The 17,872-nt window shown below is 45.2% G+C and overlaps 1 protein-coding gene across 2 annotated transcripts in view; it reads right to left on the reverse strand.

Annotated features, from left to right (window-relative positions):
* The window catches only part of SH3BP5 (SH3 domain binding protein 5), a 64,652-nt gene that overhangs the window by 18,693 nt on the left and 28,087 nt on the right, over window positions 1-17,872 (reverse strand). The window contains exon 1 of one of the 2 annotated variants that reach the window (XM_025043578.1): window positions 15,398-15,516. The exons of the other annotated variant lie outside the window; for it this stretch is intronic. Within the exon in view, the coding sequence (XP_024899346.1) occupies window positions 15,398-15,436 (39 nt within the window). The 5' untranslated portion in view covers window positions 15,437-15,516. Of the gene's footprint in view, window positions 1-15,397; window positions 15,517-17,872 lie in introns of those variants that run through there. 2 annotated transcript variants of the gene reach the window in all.

Below are 17,872 nucleotides of genomic sequence, written 5' to 3' on the forward strand. Positions count from 1 at the left end.
GGCACCTTACGGTGAAATCTTGAGTGTGGGAAAGTCCTAGACATCTAATAAGGCACATGACCCAGTTTCCAGCAGGACGATCACCACTCCACACGGTCATCCACGGCCTCGGCCTGACCAGAGGTGGGTCTGACTCAAGGTTGCAGTTGAGGGCTTCAGGGGAGGTTCTTCCAGGATCAAATCCTCCTTTGCTGCTCTTCTGTGCCAGGCATCCACCTGCAACTCACCCCTGGACACAGCATGCACACCCAAACTATACCAAACGGCTTCCCATTCCATGAACATGGCACTTGTTCTTCAGCCTAGGCTGGTTGGCACCTTTTGCTCAAAAACTTGAGTGCTGCATGCAATGGGGCTCAAGGCGATGGAAATAATGTAGACCGATCATTTTACAGACGAACATTCTAGAACCTAACAAGTAAAATGGTCAACTCAAAGGGACAGAGTCTGGGTGTCCACCAACCCCAATCCAGACTACCTTCTCTCATGCCCTGCCAGCCACACATCCTCCCCAGCAGCAGATGCCCTCACTCTCTGTGCCCCATCTCAACTCGGCAGGGCTCTATCTTCCTCTCTGTGAGTCCATTCACATGTATTTGTCTCTGCCTCAGCCCCTACACTGTCATTCCCAGGACACAGGAAGCATCAGTGTGTCCCTATCTCAAGGTCAGAAAGACACACCCCCCAATCAGGGAAGCCATTTCATTCTTCCCTGAGATACACAGAGCAGGACCAGCCACGACAGATGGCCTGATCATCACCAAACGTTTTGAAGTAGAGTGCGCTGCTTTATGTGAGGGTAGGGGAGAACTGGAATACTGAACACGGTAAGAATCCACGTGCTCTGTAATTATGCCTCATGACAGTCCTTCACAGCTAATGAGTAGCTGCTGGTTTCCCACAAGGAAGACACAACATAGGAGCAGAGAGGTGGGTGTATAAAGAAGTGGGATGCCAGAGCTGGGAACAGCATCTCCCTCCCTTCAGCCACAACCACAGCCAGGGAGGGAGTCAAGGACCGGAAGGTATCAGACCGTTGGCAGGGCATGCCCCCGGCAAAGCTCTGATCTCCTACTCTCATCTCCTATTTTTCTCCTTCCTTTCCAGTGGAGGAGCCAAGTGGCCGGTTGGCCCTCATCTCTGGTTCTGCCTCTGTAGACATAGTCCTCTCTCTACCTGGGGACGACAAGCAGAGCTGCCTACATGTCCAGGGACCACTAGCCAGAGAGATGGCCCCACCAGGACCACGTGGACAAACAGTCTCCCTCGCAGCCTTCCAACCCCCAAAGACTCAGCTCTTAAAACACCACAGTGCCAACAAAAGAAACATTCCAGCGCTCTGCACAGAACCAGCATTGACTGACCAGGACAGCTGGCCACTGCGAGGCCATGCACTGCATCCAAGGAATTGGATATATTCAGGGCACCAACAATGATCATTGTCTTGGGTCTACAACCCTGAACAAGTCACTGGTTTTCTCAGATTGGAATGCCAAGGCCTCTGTTAACTCCCAGGAAGCCTCAGCCTCCGTCAGAAGACACATAACGACAGCAAGACTTACAAGGTCACATTCTGGAATGCAGTGTCCAGCTTCATCATGTGCAAACAGTCCATCAGCCAGCGAGTTAACCACCAGACTATTTTGCTTTTGCTATCATCTTTATCGTATATGTTTGCAAATTTTCCATGATAAAAGTTTACAAAATTGCTTCTTGATGCACTTCTTAATCAGTTATCACTTTGCTATTTATCTACTACATAGCTCTTTCTTTAAACTCAAAACTAGGTCACTGGATTGAGCAATAGCATAATATGAGGGGTAAGGGAAGGTCTGCACTATTTATCAAATCAAAACAGAACAGCTGTTTCCAGTCAAATGCTTTAAACCAACCATAAGAAAATACATTTTTTAAATAGCTGGAGAACTTTGAAAAAAGACCGGTTACTAGATGATAGTAAAAAGAACTATTAATTTTGTTAGGTGCAAAAATGTGATCTTTTAGAGATTTTTATCTGTTAGTGGTAAATAAGTATTTATGGATGAAGTGATGATATTGGGGAACGGTTTTAAAATAAGAAAAAGTGGGGTAGGGTAGAAAAAACGTGATTGGCAAAATGTTAACGATTGCTGGCACCGGCGATGGTACGGTCCACTGGTTATTCTCTACTTTTGTGTGCACTTGAAACATTTCATAATAAAAAGTGGTAAAGAAATGTTTTTTTCAGTCTTTGGCTCATCAGTTATCACTTTTGCTATGTCCTGCCACATAATTACAAAGCTCAAGAGAATGCTACTCACTAAAAGATTAGGGAGACCAAAGATAATTGTCAAAGGTGGCCCTCGCTAAAGGAAAAATTAAGCTCAATAAATAAAACAAAACAAAACAAGAAAATGCCCGTAGGATTGCCACTGAAGGGAAGTAGAGAGTCAAAATGTGAGCCAAGCAGGAGACAGGCTTACTAGACTGGCAGGCCCGCTACCCCTCCACGCCCATCTTGCCCACATGCAATCAGTAAATAAGACACCTTGAAAATGTAGGGGTCCAACACTGGCCCCCAACATCCTGCTAGTGATCAAACCACTCCAACTGTCCAGAAGTTCTCATCTCTAGTCTCTTCTGCTTCGATTTAAAGCACTCAGATCTTTCTCTGTCCCTGACAAAGTGTACACACATACGTACACACACGTACACGTACATACACGTACACGTACATGTACACACACACACACACACACACACACACACACACACTTACTTACAACGACAAAGCATATATCACCACAAAGCACTTTTGAGGACAGCAGAAACCAAACTGCAGGCACCGTGCCCCTTCCTGCACCCACACTTCTCCTGCCCCAAGGGAGGGAGGATAAAAGGAAGAGGTAGGGGTTTTTATTAAGTCTGTACCAGGAATTCGCCTATGGAATCTAGCCTGCGGCCCTGCTGGCAAGTATTGTTGTACCCATTTTACACCCAAAGAAACTGAGGTTAAGGCACTGGCACAAGGTCATAAGCTGGAAAGGGCACTGAGACTTGAACTCAGGCCCCTTGACTCCTGGAGAGGAAAAGCACAACACAGGGCCCTGTATTATTCCACTTCTCCAATGATAATGCTTACGAGATTGATTCTCCAGGTTCTTGAGAATCCACAGAACTCAACAGGCACCCTCAGTTCAATAAATTATCTCCACGACACCTTCTGCACACTCATTTTGCCGAACCTTCTGGCCAAGACATTCTCTCTGTAGAGCAAAACTGAGGTTAAGGCACTGGCACAAGGTCATAAGCTGGAAAGGGCACTGAGACTTGAACTCAGGCCCCTTGACTCCTGAAGAGGAAAAGCACAACACAGGGCCCTGTATTATTCCACTTCTCCAATGATAATGCTTACGAGATTGATTCTCCAGGTTCTTGAGAATCCACAGAACTCAACAGGCACCCTCAGTTCAATAAATGATCTCTGCAACACCTTCTGCACACTCACTTTGCCAAACCTTCTGGCCAAGACATTCTCTCTGTAGAGCATCCGAAGGCTTGACAAGCCCTGACCAACGACCCCCGCCCCCGCCCCCACCCCTCAGCTCAAGGAACAAATGGGCTCTAAGGAAACCTCGGCAGATTTTTCCAGCATCAGTTCTTACCTGGACTATTTGTAAAAGCTTTGTAACTGGCCTGCCAGCTTCCAGTCTCACATGGCCAGTTTAAACTCCACATGGCAAAAATTTAGTGTCACACAACCACATTTGAGACACCTGGTAACCTTTTAAAGTGCATCCCCTAACACTCCCCCCACGCCCAACAAAATTGAACCGCAGCCCAGGTTCCCACTTCCCATCGGCCCTGTGAGGCCCAACCACTCGCTATTCCTTCAACACTCCCCCATCTTGTATGCGCCATTCCCTCCGCCAGCAACACGCATCCTCTCCCTCCTCCCCACCTAGGGAACTCCTATTCATCCTTTAAAACCCATCTCAAATACTCCGCCTTCTGTGAATTCCTTTTTCACTACAGCATGCTGACTCATTTGTTGAGCAATCATATCTTCTTTCTTACGACACTTCATAGACCAGAAATAAGTTCCAGTCATCCCTCAGCCTCTTCTTAGGAGTGAACAGTCCTGCTCTTCTAGGACTTACTCGTTTCCCTCTTTTCTGAACTCTCACTGATAAATTTCCCAGCGATTGATAGAGAACTCATCCAAAGGCCACCTTGCACTGCCCAACAGCAATTGAGCACATCAGAGTCTGCAAAACAAAAGCTTCTTAAGGGCAAGAACTGTAGTTTATACTTTATCACCCACAACACCAAGAGCAGAGATAATACACATGGCCATCCAAAGCCATTCTGCCAGGTACTTGTGTTATCTTCACCATCCCCGGCTCCTATACACCATTTTGCTAAGGAAGGCCCTGATCATGCTCTGCTGACATAGGAGGACTAATTAACACAGTCTGTGGCGGACTGGGTCACGAGCCACCCACTATTCCTCAAACAGTAGTGTCCCCAACACCTTCCAATCACATTCAGACCATTAAGAATCTAAGGTTATGAGGACAACCAATGTCAGAGAGAAAAAGAACTAAGCATGTCACAGGGAGGCTAACTGTGGATCCTGAGAAAAGGGGCAGCCAGAGCATCCATCCGTCCTTGCCACCTGCCCACTCAGCTGGACCTGTCACATGCCAAGTTTTCACAAGCTAATCCTCTGCTCTGCTGGTCTCCATCTGGGGACTGCTTTCTAACACCATTAAAACAAATGGGTTCAAAGTCATTAACGTTTCCCGTGCCTCTGAAACAAGAAATACTCAGGAGAAAGAATGGCTGTCAATAGGCCCTTCCCTGACAGGCTAGGATCCACAAAAGGAGCTTCTCAATCAGAGAGCTTCCTTATATTGGCTGGGACTGGTCTACCACTGGCCAACGCCTCGCACAACTGCTTGGCTTCACTCCCAAGCGGCTGCCATTAACAGAGGCAGAGGACACACCCAATCTACACGAAGTGACTTCAGTTCACACTGACTCATTCTGCAACCTGGAATGGATGGTTGGGAAGAGGATTCTCCACTTGGCCCATAAGCCTGGGAGAGACCAATAAAGGAGGTGTGAAGGGAGATCAGAGAGGAAAGAGAACAGCTGGACAACTCAACCCTAGGACCGCCAACATGATGAGAGACACCTGGACAGTCCCCCAGGCCCAGAACCCTCCAAGGCGGTGCTAGAGCAAAAAAGGTCCAGTATCCACACCTTCTCCTTTCTGCGTAGTGCAGGAAGTTGCTGTGATCTTTTTAAAGCACCATCACCCCTACCAACCTTGGGAGCCTTATACGAGCAGGAACTGTGCTACTGAATGTTTTAATTCCCAAAACCTAGCCTAGTGGCTAGCACACTGTACATTTTGAAGAAATATGTGTTTAATTAAGGTACTCCTAGAAAACAAATGATAAGCCACAAACAACTCCCTGTGGCCAATCATTTTAATGCACCTCATTAATTTTTTCTTCTGTGGTTCACAGAATCAGATCTCTCTCTGGGTGCATTTATCCTTGGAAATGCCTGTTTATGTGATGAGAAAACTCACCTGAATAATGACCTCACTATGTAGACTAGATCATGCAGTGTGAGTGCCATTCTCTCGAGATCTGAATAATTTTCCCTTCCACTCTCCCTCACCAAATCCAGGCTGAATGATGCATAACCCAGGTCTCTAATATATGTGGAAAAACACTCTGAAAACTGCCCAACATATGAACATATTAACGCCACATCTCTTGAATTATTTTACTATTCACTTGGTCTTCGTAGCAAGATTGAAAACTCCTCGAAGGCAGTGACCATGTTTTGTACATCTGTGAGTCCCCACCGCCAGGATGGTGAGGAATCTGCACTTGGCCTTCATCATCCAAGGGGACATTGGCTGCCCCCTTCCCACCTTCTCCGGGTTTCGGACTTCCCTGGGTCATTCGTTGCCCAGGACACTTGAGCACAACCAAAGGAGCAACCAGTTCACTGATGTGTCCTCTCCCCACTTCCAACCCATCTTTGGCTTCTAGGTCAATATGACTTAGCTTAATTTTAACTACCACCTGCAAGAAGATCTCAAAAAAAATTCAAGGTCAGGGGAACGTAGATGAAAAGGAAGGCTCAACATGAATAAGAGTTAGCGCAGCATCCCTCCCTGCCTGGCAGAGTATATGAAGAAGCCAGATCTGTTGCAATGCAACTGCAAAGATGTCAACATGGCTGAAGCCAGCATGTAGATGAAAAGGAAGGCTCAACATGAATAAGAGCGCAGCATCCCTCCCTGCCTGGCAGAGTACATGAAGAAGCCAGATCTGTTGCAACGCAACTGCAAAGATGTCAACATGGCTGAAGCCAGCAGACCCTGGCCAGAGCAGGCTGTCAGAAAGACTAATAGGGCCTCTAAGAGCACATGCATCCAGAAGCCCCTCTGATCACTGGAGCCATTGCCACTTCAAGCCACTGCAGGATCTCTGAAAAAGAGAGAGATGGCCATGTAACAGGGCCAGGGCAGCAGCAGGCCCGTGGCCTAGGGAGGCAAGGTTGGCACTAGCTGGCATGGCAAGGGCTCTCCATGTGAGCCAGGGCTCTTGGCAAATGCCCTCCTTTCCACCTGGTCCTGCCAAGCAAAGTGGGTCTGAGGACTTAGCCTCTCCTAGCTCTAAGGGATCAGGAACGAATTGCAGCCAGTGGAACTAAGAAAAAGGATAAGATACCCATATGGAAGAATCCAAACACCCCAGGGCCGAGAAGATTATGTCTAAGCCTCTGTATAACTCCCTCAATGCCAAGCTTTCCTCCTTTCCCTAAGCATTCATTTCACCTTTGCTAGGCGTCATGCGTGTTAAAACCTGCAAAGGATAAGGTACAATTTCTACCCTCAAGGAGCTCAGATTCCACAGTGGGGTCTTCAGCCCCAGGTGTAGAGGTGAGAACACAGACTTGGGACTTCGGGTGCCTGAGTCAAATCCCAGTCCGGCCACTCACTAGCTGAGTGACCCAAGGATTTTATTTTGCTACTCTGTGCCTGAGTATCTTCATCCGCAAAATGCAGATGACAACAGATGCTACCTCATGGAATTGCTTTGAGAAGTGAGTTAACACAGATAAAGTGCTTAGAACAGGCGTACAGTAAGCAGAATAGTATCAGCTGTTAGATAAGCAAGCATTATGGAGTATTAGTTCATAGTTATTAACCCACAGAATGTGGGTAACCTTTAAAAGGAGCTGATGAATACCTTGAAATCATGTTTATAATTTATGCCCCCGTGCCCATGCGCGTGTGTTTTCAGAGGATGACATCCATAACTTTTGTCAAATTCTCAAAGAGGCAAAGTTGAAGGAAAGCTCAGTGAGCAAGGGGGGCTGCAGAGTCTGTAGAAGTTACACTAACCTGTGTCTTCATTTTAATCAGGTCAAGGATGAAAGCTAAGTAATGCTAATAGAACTTCCTGCAATAATGGAAATAAATGTTCTCTATGGGCGCAGTCCTAAAATAGTAGCCATCGGCCACATGTGGTGACTGAGCATTTGAAATGTGGCTGGTGACACTGAAGAACTGAACTTTTAGTTTTATTTAACTGTATTATAATTTATATTTAAGCAGTCACATGTGGCTGATGGCCACAGTTCTGAACATCATAGAGCGAGTCAGTCTGGGGAGGAAAATATCATAAAGAGAACAGAATATTCAGTGATGCAAAACGTTCCACGATGAACTCAGAAGTGAATCCAACAACAAGATGTACTCAGCAATTTTAAGTATGGCATGGGCGGGGGAAGGGCACACACTGGGCCACAGCACAGAAAAAGTGCAGATGCCAAAGGATGGGAGGGGCTGGGCCAGACTTTGCTTGACCTAGAGACAGAAGAAGTGCTGTATGAGTCAGGGTTCTCCAAGGAAACAGAACCCAAAAGATGCATATATAAAAAGAGATTTTAAGAAATCAGCTCAAGTGATTATCAAGGTTGGCAAGTCCAGAATCTGCAGGGAGGGTCAGCAGGCTGGAAATCTAGAGAAGAGCCAATGCTGCAGTTCAAGTCCAAAAGCAACATGTCTGCTACACAAGTCCCTCTTGCTCAGGGGAAGCTCAGCCTTCTGTTCTATTCAGGCCTTCAACTGACTGAATGAGGCTCACCCACATTAAGGAGGGCAATCTGCTTTACTAGAATCCACCGATTTAAATGTGAATCTCATCCAATAAACATCCTCACAGGAACATTCAAAATAACATTGGACCACATACCTGGGCACTGTGGTCCAGCCCCAGCTGACCCATAAAATTAACCATCGCATGCAGCACTCAAGTTTTTGAGCAAGATTATCAGTAAAACTGATAACTGGCAGACTCGGTTGGGAGGCAGAAGGGAGAAGTGAAGAGGGGGCACTAGAAGGCAGGAATATTAACTGAAAGGCTATTTCAATACTCCAGGCAAAACAGGAGGGCTTGCACCAAAGAGTGGCAATGGGAAATGAGTCATTTAATTAGCATTTGTTAAAAGAAAGTAGGAGTGGATTCTGTGACAAAACACACACACTTATACCTCTATGAGAAGCTAGCGTTTCCTCATAGTTCTCCAACACAATATAAGGGAAAGGAAGTTTTCCACACCCCATAAAAGGAGGGAAGTAATGTAGCAAAGAGATATGGGGTTTACTATGTTTCTCTACTCCAAGAAGTCCCATGCCTGTTCTGTGGGGCACATAGGAACACCTCTCTTTCCAACCCAGAATCTTTCTAGAAGACAGATAAACCACAGTACAGACACAGCAGAGTTGTTTGGCTGCCTCCCAACATACATTCTCCCCTTCATCATTAGAAGCAATGCTGCTAGCTAAAATATCCCAAGCCAAGCCTCCCTTGCACCTACCCATGACGATGCAACTCAGTTCTGGCAATGAAACAGGAACCGTGTGTTGTTTGGGACTTCCAAGTAGAGTCTTTAAAGTAGAAGGGGCATATACCCCTTCCCCTCCCTCTTTTTCTGAAATACAGATGCGATGGCTGGAGCTCTTGGAGCTATCTTGGGCCATGTGGTGACTTTGAAGATAAGTCTAAGATACCAGGATAGAGCAGTAATAGGACACTGGTTCTGAGATGACCATGGAGTCACAATACCAACCTAGACTGCCTACTTCAGGTCTTCTTTTAGGTGAGAGAAGGTATCCTTGTCTGTTCAGACCATTGCTTTTGAGTCCTCTATGACTTGCAACTAAACGCAATTCCTAGTTGATACAAGATGAGGCCATGATATTGTGTACAAAGCAATGTGATTTTCATTTGCATATTTTCAAAACTTCATGTGCAAAACTTTGCTTATTTTCTTACAGACTTAGGTGTTGGGACGAGGCCAGACAGCAGAGGAACACACAGGGACCAGTACGGTGCCTCACACCCCATGATTTCCTTCCAATAGCTGCTCTCAGAAGAGCACACTCCAGCTGCCTTTGACCACCTTGGTGGAAGGCCCGGATCAGTGTGAAAACAGACCTCCCAGTTTTCTCTGTATAAAGAGAACCTTCCCTCCATTGGCCTGAGCCTGAGATCAAGAAACTTAAAAGATTTTGACAGACATGACTTTTAGAAATAAAAAAGGCCCAGCACCTTCTCTGCAGTGTCGTGCTTTGCCAAAGGGCTAGGAATGAACTTGAGGCAGGATATAAACTGATGAACAAATGGTATCTTTTTCTTCCATTTAAACCACTTCTTAAAAAAAGTGAAAAATACTAAGTGAGGCTTCCTAACCAAAGCTGATGGTTGCCTTCGCTGAAGCACTATTGACCCTTGCAATAAGAGAATGTAAGCTCTCTAGTGCCTAACAAAGTTTCAAATAAAAAATGAATAAACAAACAAATAAATGATCATACTAAGAAAGGCACTCGAGAATGAGGAAAAGGAAGAAGCTGGAAGGGGGCTAATGCCAGGCAGCATCTGGAAAAGTCGGTGGAAAGAACAGCTGAGGAACCCACATTCTGGAAGATTCTCCAGAAGAGGCCCATTTGATGTGGCCTCTCATGGAGCCCTCCAGAATTCTGCCCGAAGCTGACCAGCTCTCCACAATTAAGCTATTGAGGGTCAGGGGGAGACAGGAAAAAACTTAGGCTGGGCTACTTATCCTAGAAACCCCATTTCTTCCTAGAAAAGCCAGGCTTTGAAATCCCTAGAACAGTGAAGTGGGTATGCTGAGTCCTTGTCAGTTGTACTGAACCCTCCCATATATGAGTTCACTCGAAACCCACCTGAGGCAGCAAGCTAAGGAATGGCAAAGCCGGGACCAGAATCCTCCACAGTTCCACATGCTAAGAATTCAGGAACCCTGAGAAGGGGCAGCTGACTCCAAAACTACTTTCCTCATTCAGCGGATGACTAACCACCACAACTTCCATCGCAGGGCTACCAGATTTGGCAGATAAAAATACAGGACTCCCAGTTAAATCTGAATTTCGGGTAAACAATTTTTTTTAGTTAAGTATGTCCCAAATATTGCATGGGGCAGAGCTATACTTTTAAAAAATGATATGAAATTAAAATTTAACTGAGTGGCCTGTATTCTGCTTGCTGACCATACTTCTGGCTTAAACTCCACAAGGACCTTCTACCACACAGAAATGAAAACTCTGTCTGTGGCCTGGATTTCTAGGTATTTTCCTCTTGGTGTAATGGGTGTGGTTCCCGTCACACACATGTCAAGAAGCTCCTGTTATGTGATAGACCCCAAGATGGGAATCAGCAGCCCCACCAGGCTAGAAGCTTTGTATCCCAGGCCATGGGAATTTTTTAAAGCAAAACTACTTGAACGTCCAGAGACCATAAATCTCTGAGCCATAATGGTCATTTACTCCTCAGTGTGACTAAGTCCATCAGACCCTTAAGGGTAGATTTTCATGGAGAAGAAGGGGGGAGAATATGACGTCATGCTGGGAGGGCTGGGGGAGGAGTGGAAGAGAATAGGAGGAAAATGGGGTGGGCAAAGGGGATCCCCGGGGTGAGAAAAGAGAACAGAAAGGTAAGCCAAAAGCGCTCAAGAGAAAAGTCACCATTTGGCCAGCGACCAAATCTTGTTGCCTGGCAACATAAAAAGGCCTACGCATGTTGACAAAACCGGTAGCTTAAATACATCCCCTACTCTGATTTTCTTCAACTGAGAAATCAGTCACTTGCCACTCCTTTCCAGGAAATGCTGGTGGCTTTCAGAGAGGGAAGGAAGAGGGTGATTTGTGTCAACACAAGAATTTTATCAAAAATAGTTAGAGAGAAGACAACAAAAAGAAACAACCAAGGAACACCATGGCTTTAGATACAGCACAGAACACATCCAGCTTCTCCTCTGACCACTAAACTGCGGTGACAAACCACAGCTGTTGGCTTCAGGCAGCAGCATGTCGTCCACCAAGCAGCACTTACCGAGAATCAGCTATGCCTCGGTAAAAGGTGAAAAGGGGACAAGGAAAAGGGAACTGTGCCTGACAAAGCTCCCAACTGACAAGGTAATGGTGGGTGGCACCTCTGGCTTAATATTCCCTGACTGAGCCCCTGCTTGCAACTAGCCCTGCATTCCTGGCTTCCTGTCACCTGCCAGGCAGGTAAGGGTCAAATGCAAGTGGCCCGTTGCACCACCAAGACAGAAAACCTTAAGATCAGCAAGACTTCCTGTTCCAGCCCCAGCAGAGGACTCGAGAGTGGAGGCAGAGCCAGCCAAGCAGGAGGTGCAGTGAAGCCAAAGGGCAGGGGGCTTCTAACTGAAGACTCAAGACCTACTCTACATTATGAGCCTTCAACATGAGTCAGAAGCTGCCACTCTCAACATGGATCCCATCTTGATTCAAGATTATAGCCTTCTAAAATGCAGCTGCTTCTTCCCCAGAATCTCCTACCAAGAGTGTAAGGCAGGACACAGTCTCACAGGCCAGGGAGAGCTAACAGTCCATGCTCCCTTCTAGCCATAAATCACCAGGAACTCTGCTTTGCGACAGGTGCCCCATCACTCAGCTGTTTGCCCTTACTGTGAGCTGCCGGGATGACGCAGTTCCCAGGAACTGGCCTGTGGCCACCCAGTGGGAACATGATCAGGGCCACTGGGATGGACGTCACTGACCCGACTTCCTGACCTGAGTTCCACACTGAGAACTGCCACCCAGGCAGGAAAGTGGCTGAGAGGAAAAGAGAGTGATCGGGAAGAAGGGAGGCATGACGAAGTTACACCGAAGTCCCAGGAGAACTAGCGTAGAGCAACCTGAGAAGTTTCAAAGGTCCCCAAATTACTTGGAACAAGAGAGCCTCACGGTTACCCCAGGGCAGAAAAGGCAGGGAACTAACTGCATAGATGAACTCAAAATCTCCCTTTAGCCCAACAAGTCAATTATGTCTCTTACCCGTTCCCCTACGATGTGTCAGTATGTAGTTCGGGCTTTCCAACAGTCGTTAAATGCCTACGTGCCAAGCACCAGGCAGGAGCCAGAACCAGGCAGATGCAAGTTCAAACCTTCGCTCCTCTCCTCACGAGGTCTGTGACGTGGGCACATTACCTTTACCTCCCTGAGCCTCAGTCATTACCCCCTCCGTAAGAGTACGATAATACCACCTTGCCCTCTGCTATGAGGACTAGATAACATACAGAAAGGACCTCGTACTACAGGCCTGAGCACCTAGTAGATCAATAATTGAGGATGTGGGGAGCCCTCAAAATAACTCAACTTCTCTAAGCCTGTTTCCTCTTCTGCAAAAAACTACCTCACTCATGTATGTAAAGCACTTAAGAAAGTGCTTGGTACACAAAGTGTGTTAAAGTTACTTCCCCCCTCCTCTTCCCCTGCATCCTTAATCTCTGACTCAGTTCTCTCCACACACTTTCCTCCAGTAAACTGTCACCTCCATATCACTGACTCCCAACCCCTCACGGCCCATTTGCCCTCCAGTCTTGCTGATAAAATTCCCACAAAGGCACCCAGCCACTAATTTAACCTTCGAGAAAGTAAATTCAACACCTCCTCCCAAAGCTGGATCTCCACTCTCTTTCCACTTCCTACTGGTCATTCCGGCTCTTCAGGTCGAAGCCTTGCAGTTCCCTCTGACTCATTCTCGGCAGCTGTCTAACCACTGAGTCTGCTCAAGTCTCTCTTCATATTCTCTCAGATTAGGTCACAACACCAGGAAGGTTTATGTAAAGGCCCAAGTAATGGTCTCTGGGCTCCAAGACTAGTTTCCTCATCTGTAATATGGGGATGAAAAGGGAAGATAAACGACATCCCCTACACAGAACAGTACACATGGTGCCTAATGCAGAGATCTCAAAAGATGGTGCTGCTATGGATGTCAGGACACGACACTGGTCATCAATGCCTAATCGACTTCTCAAATACGACATAAGCCCCATATGCCAAGAGCCCACTGTGGCTGCTTTGCAGCTTCTCAACCCAGTCTGGAAACCAGGCCAAGGCTGCCAGGTGCTCCTCTGTCGACCACATCGTTCCTTCCCTATCTGTCCTTCAGCGTGCCTAAGGCTCTCTTTCTACATATTTACTTATAACCACAATGAATTCCTTCTCTGATCTCAGCTGTTCTGTCCTTTCTACCCAGATGCTCTCCTGTGCTCTAAGGATCAGGTGTGCCTTTGTCCCCAGGCCACACACACACACACCCACACACACGCACACACTCTCTCTCACAACCAGAGTGACCTCACTCCTCCGGCTTCTTCCGCACCGTGTCCACACCCACACCACGTGGTTCATTCAGCTCTCTAACAAACAAGCCTTCCCACAGGGCTCTTCATTGGGTGAGTACAGTAAATTCTTATCGGTCACGGATTCCATATTTGCAAATTTGCCTACTTTATTTGTAACATCAAAATCAGTATTTATGGTGCTTTCGGGGTCATTCCTGGACCCACGCTCAGTAACAAAAACGTTGAGTCACTCGCCGTGCACATTCCCAGCTGAGGTCTAACAAGGTGACACTCTGCCTTCTTTCAGCTCCTATACTGTAAACGACTGTCCATCTCACAGTCTGGTTAGTGCCGCATTTTTTACATTTTTGTGCTTTTTTGTTGGTGATTCGGTTGTTTAAATTGGCCCCCAAGCTTTGTGCTGAAGTGCTGTCCAGTGTTCCTAAGCCCAAGAAGGCTGTGATGTGCTTTACATTGAAAAATAGTTTTCGCTAAGTGTCACTTAGATAAGGCATGAGTCATGGTGCTGCTGGCGGTGAGTTCAATGGGAATGAATCAACAATATGGTACATCCAGAAAAAGGAAGAGGAAATTTGCAGGTCACTCCAGTAAATGCTAAAATAAAGTCTACGGGTGCACGACAAACTATGGAAAAGTGGCTAAATTTGTGGACTCTATTTGGCATCAATGCGGGAGAGGTCACAACCAATTAAAAAAGTGTAGTGGGCAATACTGTGTGAGGCTGAAAGCCAAAGAAATTTGCAGTTACGTCGCCCAGGGTCAGAAAAATATTTAACCCTTCTTGGTTAGTGGTTCATTATAAAGCAATAATGTACACATGAGCCAAAGAACGAAGGCAGTCTTTAGAAACTTTTGATTTTAAAAAAAAAAAAATGGATTCTCTTCTGGAGCCTCTAGAAGGAATGTAGTCCTGCCAACACTTTAATATTAGGACTTCGGACCTTTGGAACTATAAGAGAATAAATCTATGTTGCTTTAAGCCAAAAAATAAATAAAAATGAAATACATAATTATTTGTAAAAAAAAATACATATATTAAGGTGTCTTTAAAGAGAAACACACATAAAACAAGATTATGTATGGATCAGTTGATGAAAATGCGACCGACCAGAGGCTCTCAGGAACTTGACCTTGTATTCCCACTAGGAGCAATGCCTCGGTAGAATGCCTCATTAATTCAGTGTCCATGGTAACGTCAGAGAACATAGCCATCCTGAGTAATGATGATGGACTGTAATTACCTACACCTTAAAACCACCTTGCTTATGTATGTAGATGGCACTCCTGGAACATACACAGCACATTTTATGCTCCACAATGGCCAGGTCAGACAAAGGGGAGATGCTCAGGAAATACTCTGAAACACACTTTTTTATCTGCCAATCCACCAGCCCACTGTGACACTCCCATAGTCTCACTCCATTTTCCAAATGGAGGAGGGAAAAACCCATCCTTTAATCCAGATCAGGAACAAAGATTCTACATTTGCCCCAAACACACCATCTCACACACTTTTAAAAGTCTGCTAAGAGGGGAATGTCAGCTCCAGAGTCAGGGTCTCAGTTCTGTTCCTGACAAGTGGCTAAAACAGTGTCTGACAATTAGAAAAAACGAAGTAAATATTCATTGAATAAAATAATAAATTAGAAGGAAAAAAATCCCTGGACAAGTAAAGAGAGTAATTACTCACACTTGACATATCCTTGAGTTTATGTCCTGGGCCTCTCATTCTCCACTTAAAGAAGGTCGTCTGCTAACGACGTCTGGAATTTTCCCGGCAAAGGAATGCTACAGCACTCTGTTCCTCTATGCTTAACACAGGAATTCAGGAGATTGAATGCATTTGACCTGTTTCATTTCTTGGGAAACATGACTCCCCAACCATTCAAGGCCCTCTCACATCATCTGCTTGTGCTTAGAGGGCTTTGGAGCAGTCAGACAGTAAGTCAGCTATTTCCTCCTCATCCTCTGGCACATTTTATCCTCAACAAGCAACTCAGCATGTACTCGACCTGCCTGGGGTCACCCTTCTGTCCTCATAGTCTCTACATCTTCCATACTCTCTCCCAACCAGCAAAGGTCTGTTCTTCCTATCCACAGGTTTTTGTGGTGGTGGTGGTTGTTTTTGTTTTTGTTTTTTTAAGATAGCAGATTCAGCATAAAGATACAATATCTGACAGAAACTATGTCTGGAATAAGAATAACTTACATTCTTTTTCTTCGATCCAAATTCTTTGCATGTACTCATTTAATACTATGGTAATTTGCAAAAAAATGGCTATAATACTTTACAGGTAGTTTATTTTTTCCCGCCTCTTGAATTTGGACTGGCTATGTGACTTACTCTACCCAATGGGCAAATGCGATGCAAAAAGAGGCTTGAAAAGGACTTGACCTTTTGTTCCTGGAATCCAAACACCATGTGAGGAAGCACATACAAACTGCTGGATGAGACGCACGTGATCCAGTCACCCCTGACACCTCAGCTGACAATCAACCAACTTCTTGAGGAATAAAACCATCTAAGATCAGCCAGACTCCACCCAACTCACCAACTGATTGCATATATGCATAAGATCAGCCACAACTAAAATGAGAAAAACTGCCCAGAAAAATCATAAGCTAAGTAAGTGCTTTAAGCCACTAAGTTTGGAGTGGTTTGTTTCACGGCAAAAGCTAAGTGATACACAACTCCATTTTACAGATGAAGAAATTGAGGCGCAGAGATTAAGTAACCTGCTGAGGTCTCGCAGCTATTAAGTGGTGAGTTGGAATTAAAACACAGGCAGTACTAAAAAAAAAAAAAAAAAAAAAGAAAAACCACACTGGCAGTCTGGCTCCAGAGGCTAAGCTTTACTAGTTGTCCACAGCTGAGTCATTCTACGAATTTCAAATGTTTCCCCAATCACCTACTTCCCTAACGGAGGTTAAATATATAGAACATGAACTCACATGGCCCCATAAACACAAAACAGACAACTTCCGGCACTGAATAACCCTCATTATTTTGCATTTTTGCTGCCCTTCAGGTTAGCAAAGCACTCTGCTCTCTTCTGACACATTCCAACCATTTAAAAATAAAAGAGTTGCCCAAATGTCCATTTCCAGATGAATGAACAAAATATGATCTATACATACAGTGGAATATTATTCAGCCTTAAAAGGGAATGAAATTCTAATATACGCTATAAGATGGATAAACCTTGAAGAGATGATGCTAGGTGAAATAAACCAGTCACAACAAGACAAGTATTGCATAATTCTACTTATATGGGGTACACAGAGTAGTGAAATTCATGGAGATAGAAAGTAGAATGGTGGTTGCCAAGGGCTGAGGGAAAGGAAAAAATGAGAAGTTATTTAATGAGTACAAAGTTTCAGTTTACAAAAATAAAGTTCTGGAGATGGGTGGTGGTGACAGTTGCACAACTCTATGAATGTACTTAATGCTACTGAATCATACACTTTAAAATGGTAAATCTTACATACGGTTTACCATGATTTTTAAAAAGAAAACAATTATGAGGGTTGGGGCTGGTGGTGATAAAATGACAGACCCAGGGCCCGTGTTAGACCAGTTAAGAACCCAGGAAGCAAAGTAGGCAAGACACACTCTGCCATTCAGGTTTTCCTGAGTCACATGGGCTGCACCCCCTTATCTGAATGTTCCTGCCACACACTGAAGACCAGATGGGCTGGCAGATCTGTCAAAGCTGCCTTAAAAACAAGCTCTAACTCAAGGACAAAAACTCTCAAATAAATCAAAGCCTCTTTACCCACCTCAGCCCAAGATGAAAAGAAAAAAAAGCTGTCTTCTACCTCTTCTTGGAAGAATTTGGACTACATTTCCAAAATCACAGGATTGAATCTGACTCATCGGTAGGAAAATGAGCTGACATCAGGAACAATACAGGTAATGCACATTTTTGATCGGCAGACAGAATTTCTACTGGTCTGACAATTACAAATCTTTGTAAACTCTATGGATAGCCAAGCTTTGGAGAAGTCTTTCCCTTTTAAGTCTCCATTATTCCACTGAGACTCTGGATGGATGGACATGGGCATTCTAGACATATTGTAAAAACACCAGTATGATCTCTTATTTTTAAAAAAGAGATAAACATTAAATGTTAACAGAAAGTATGGGAACTTATTTCCTTTTTGC

Source organism: Pteropus alecto, unplaced genomic scaffold (assembly GCF_000325575.1).
Source record: "Pteropus alecto unplaced genomic scaffold, ASM32557v1 scaffold92, whole genome shotgun sequence".
Lineage (NCBI taxonomy): Eukaryota > Metazoa > Chordata > Mammalia > Chiroptera > Pteropodidae > Pteropus > Pteropus alecto.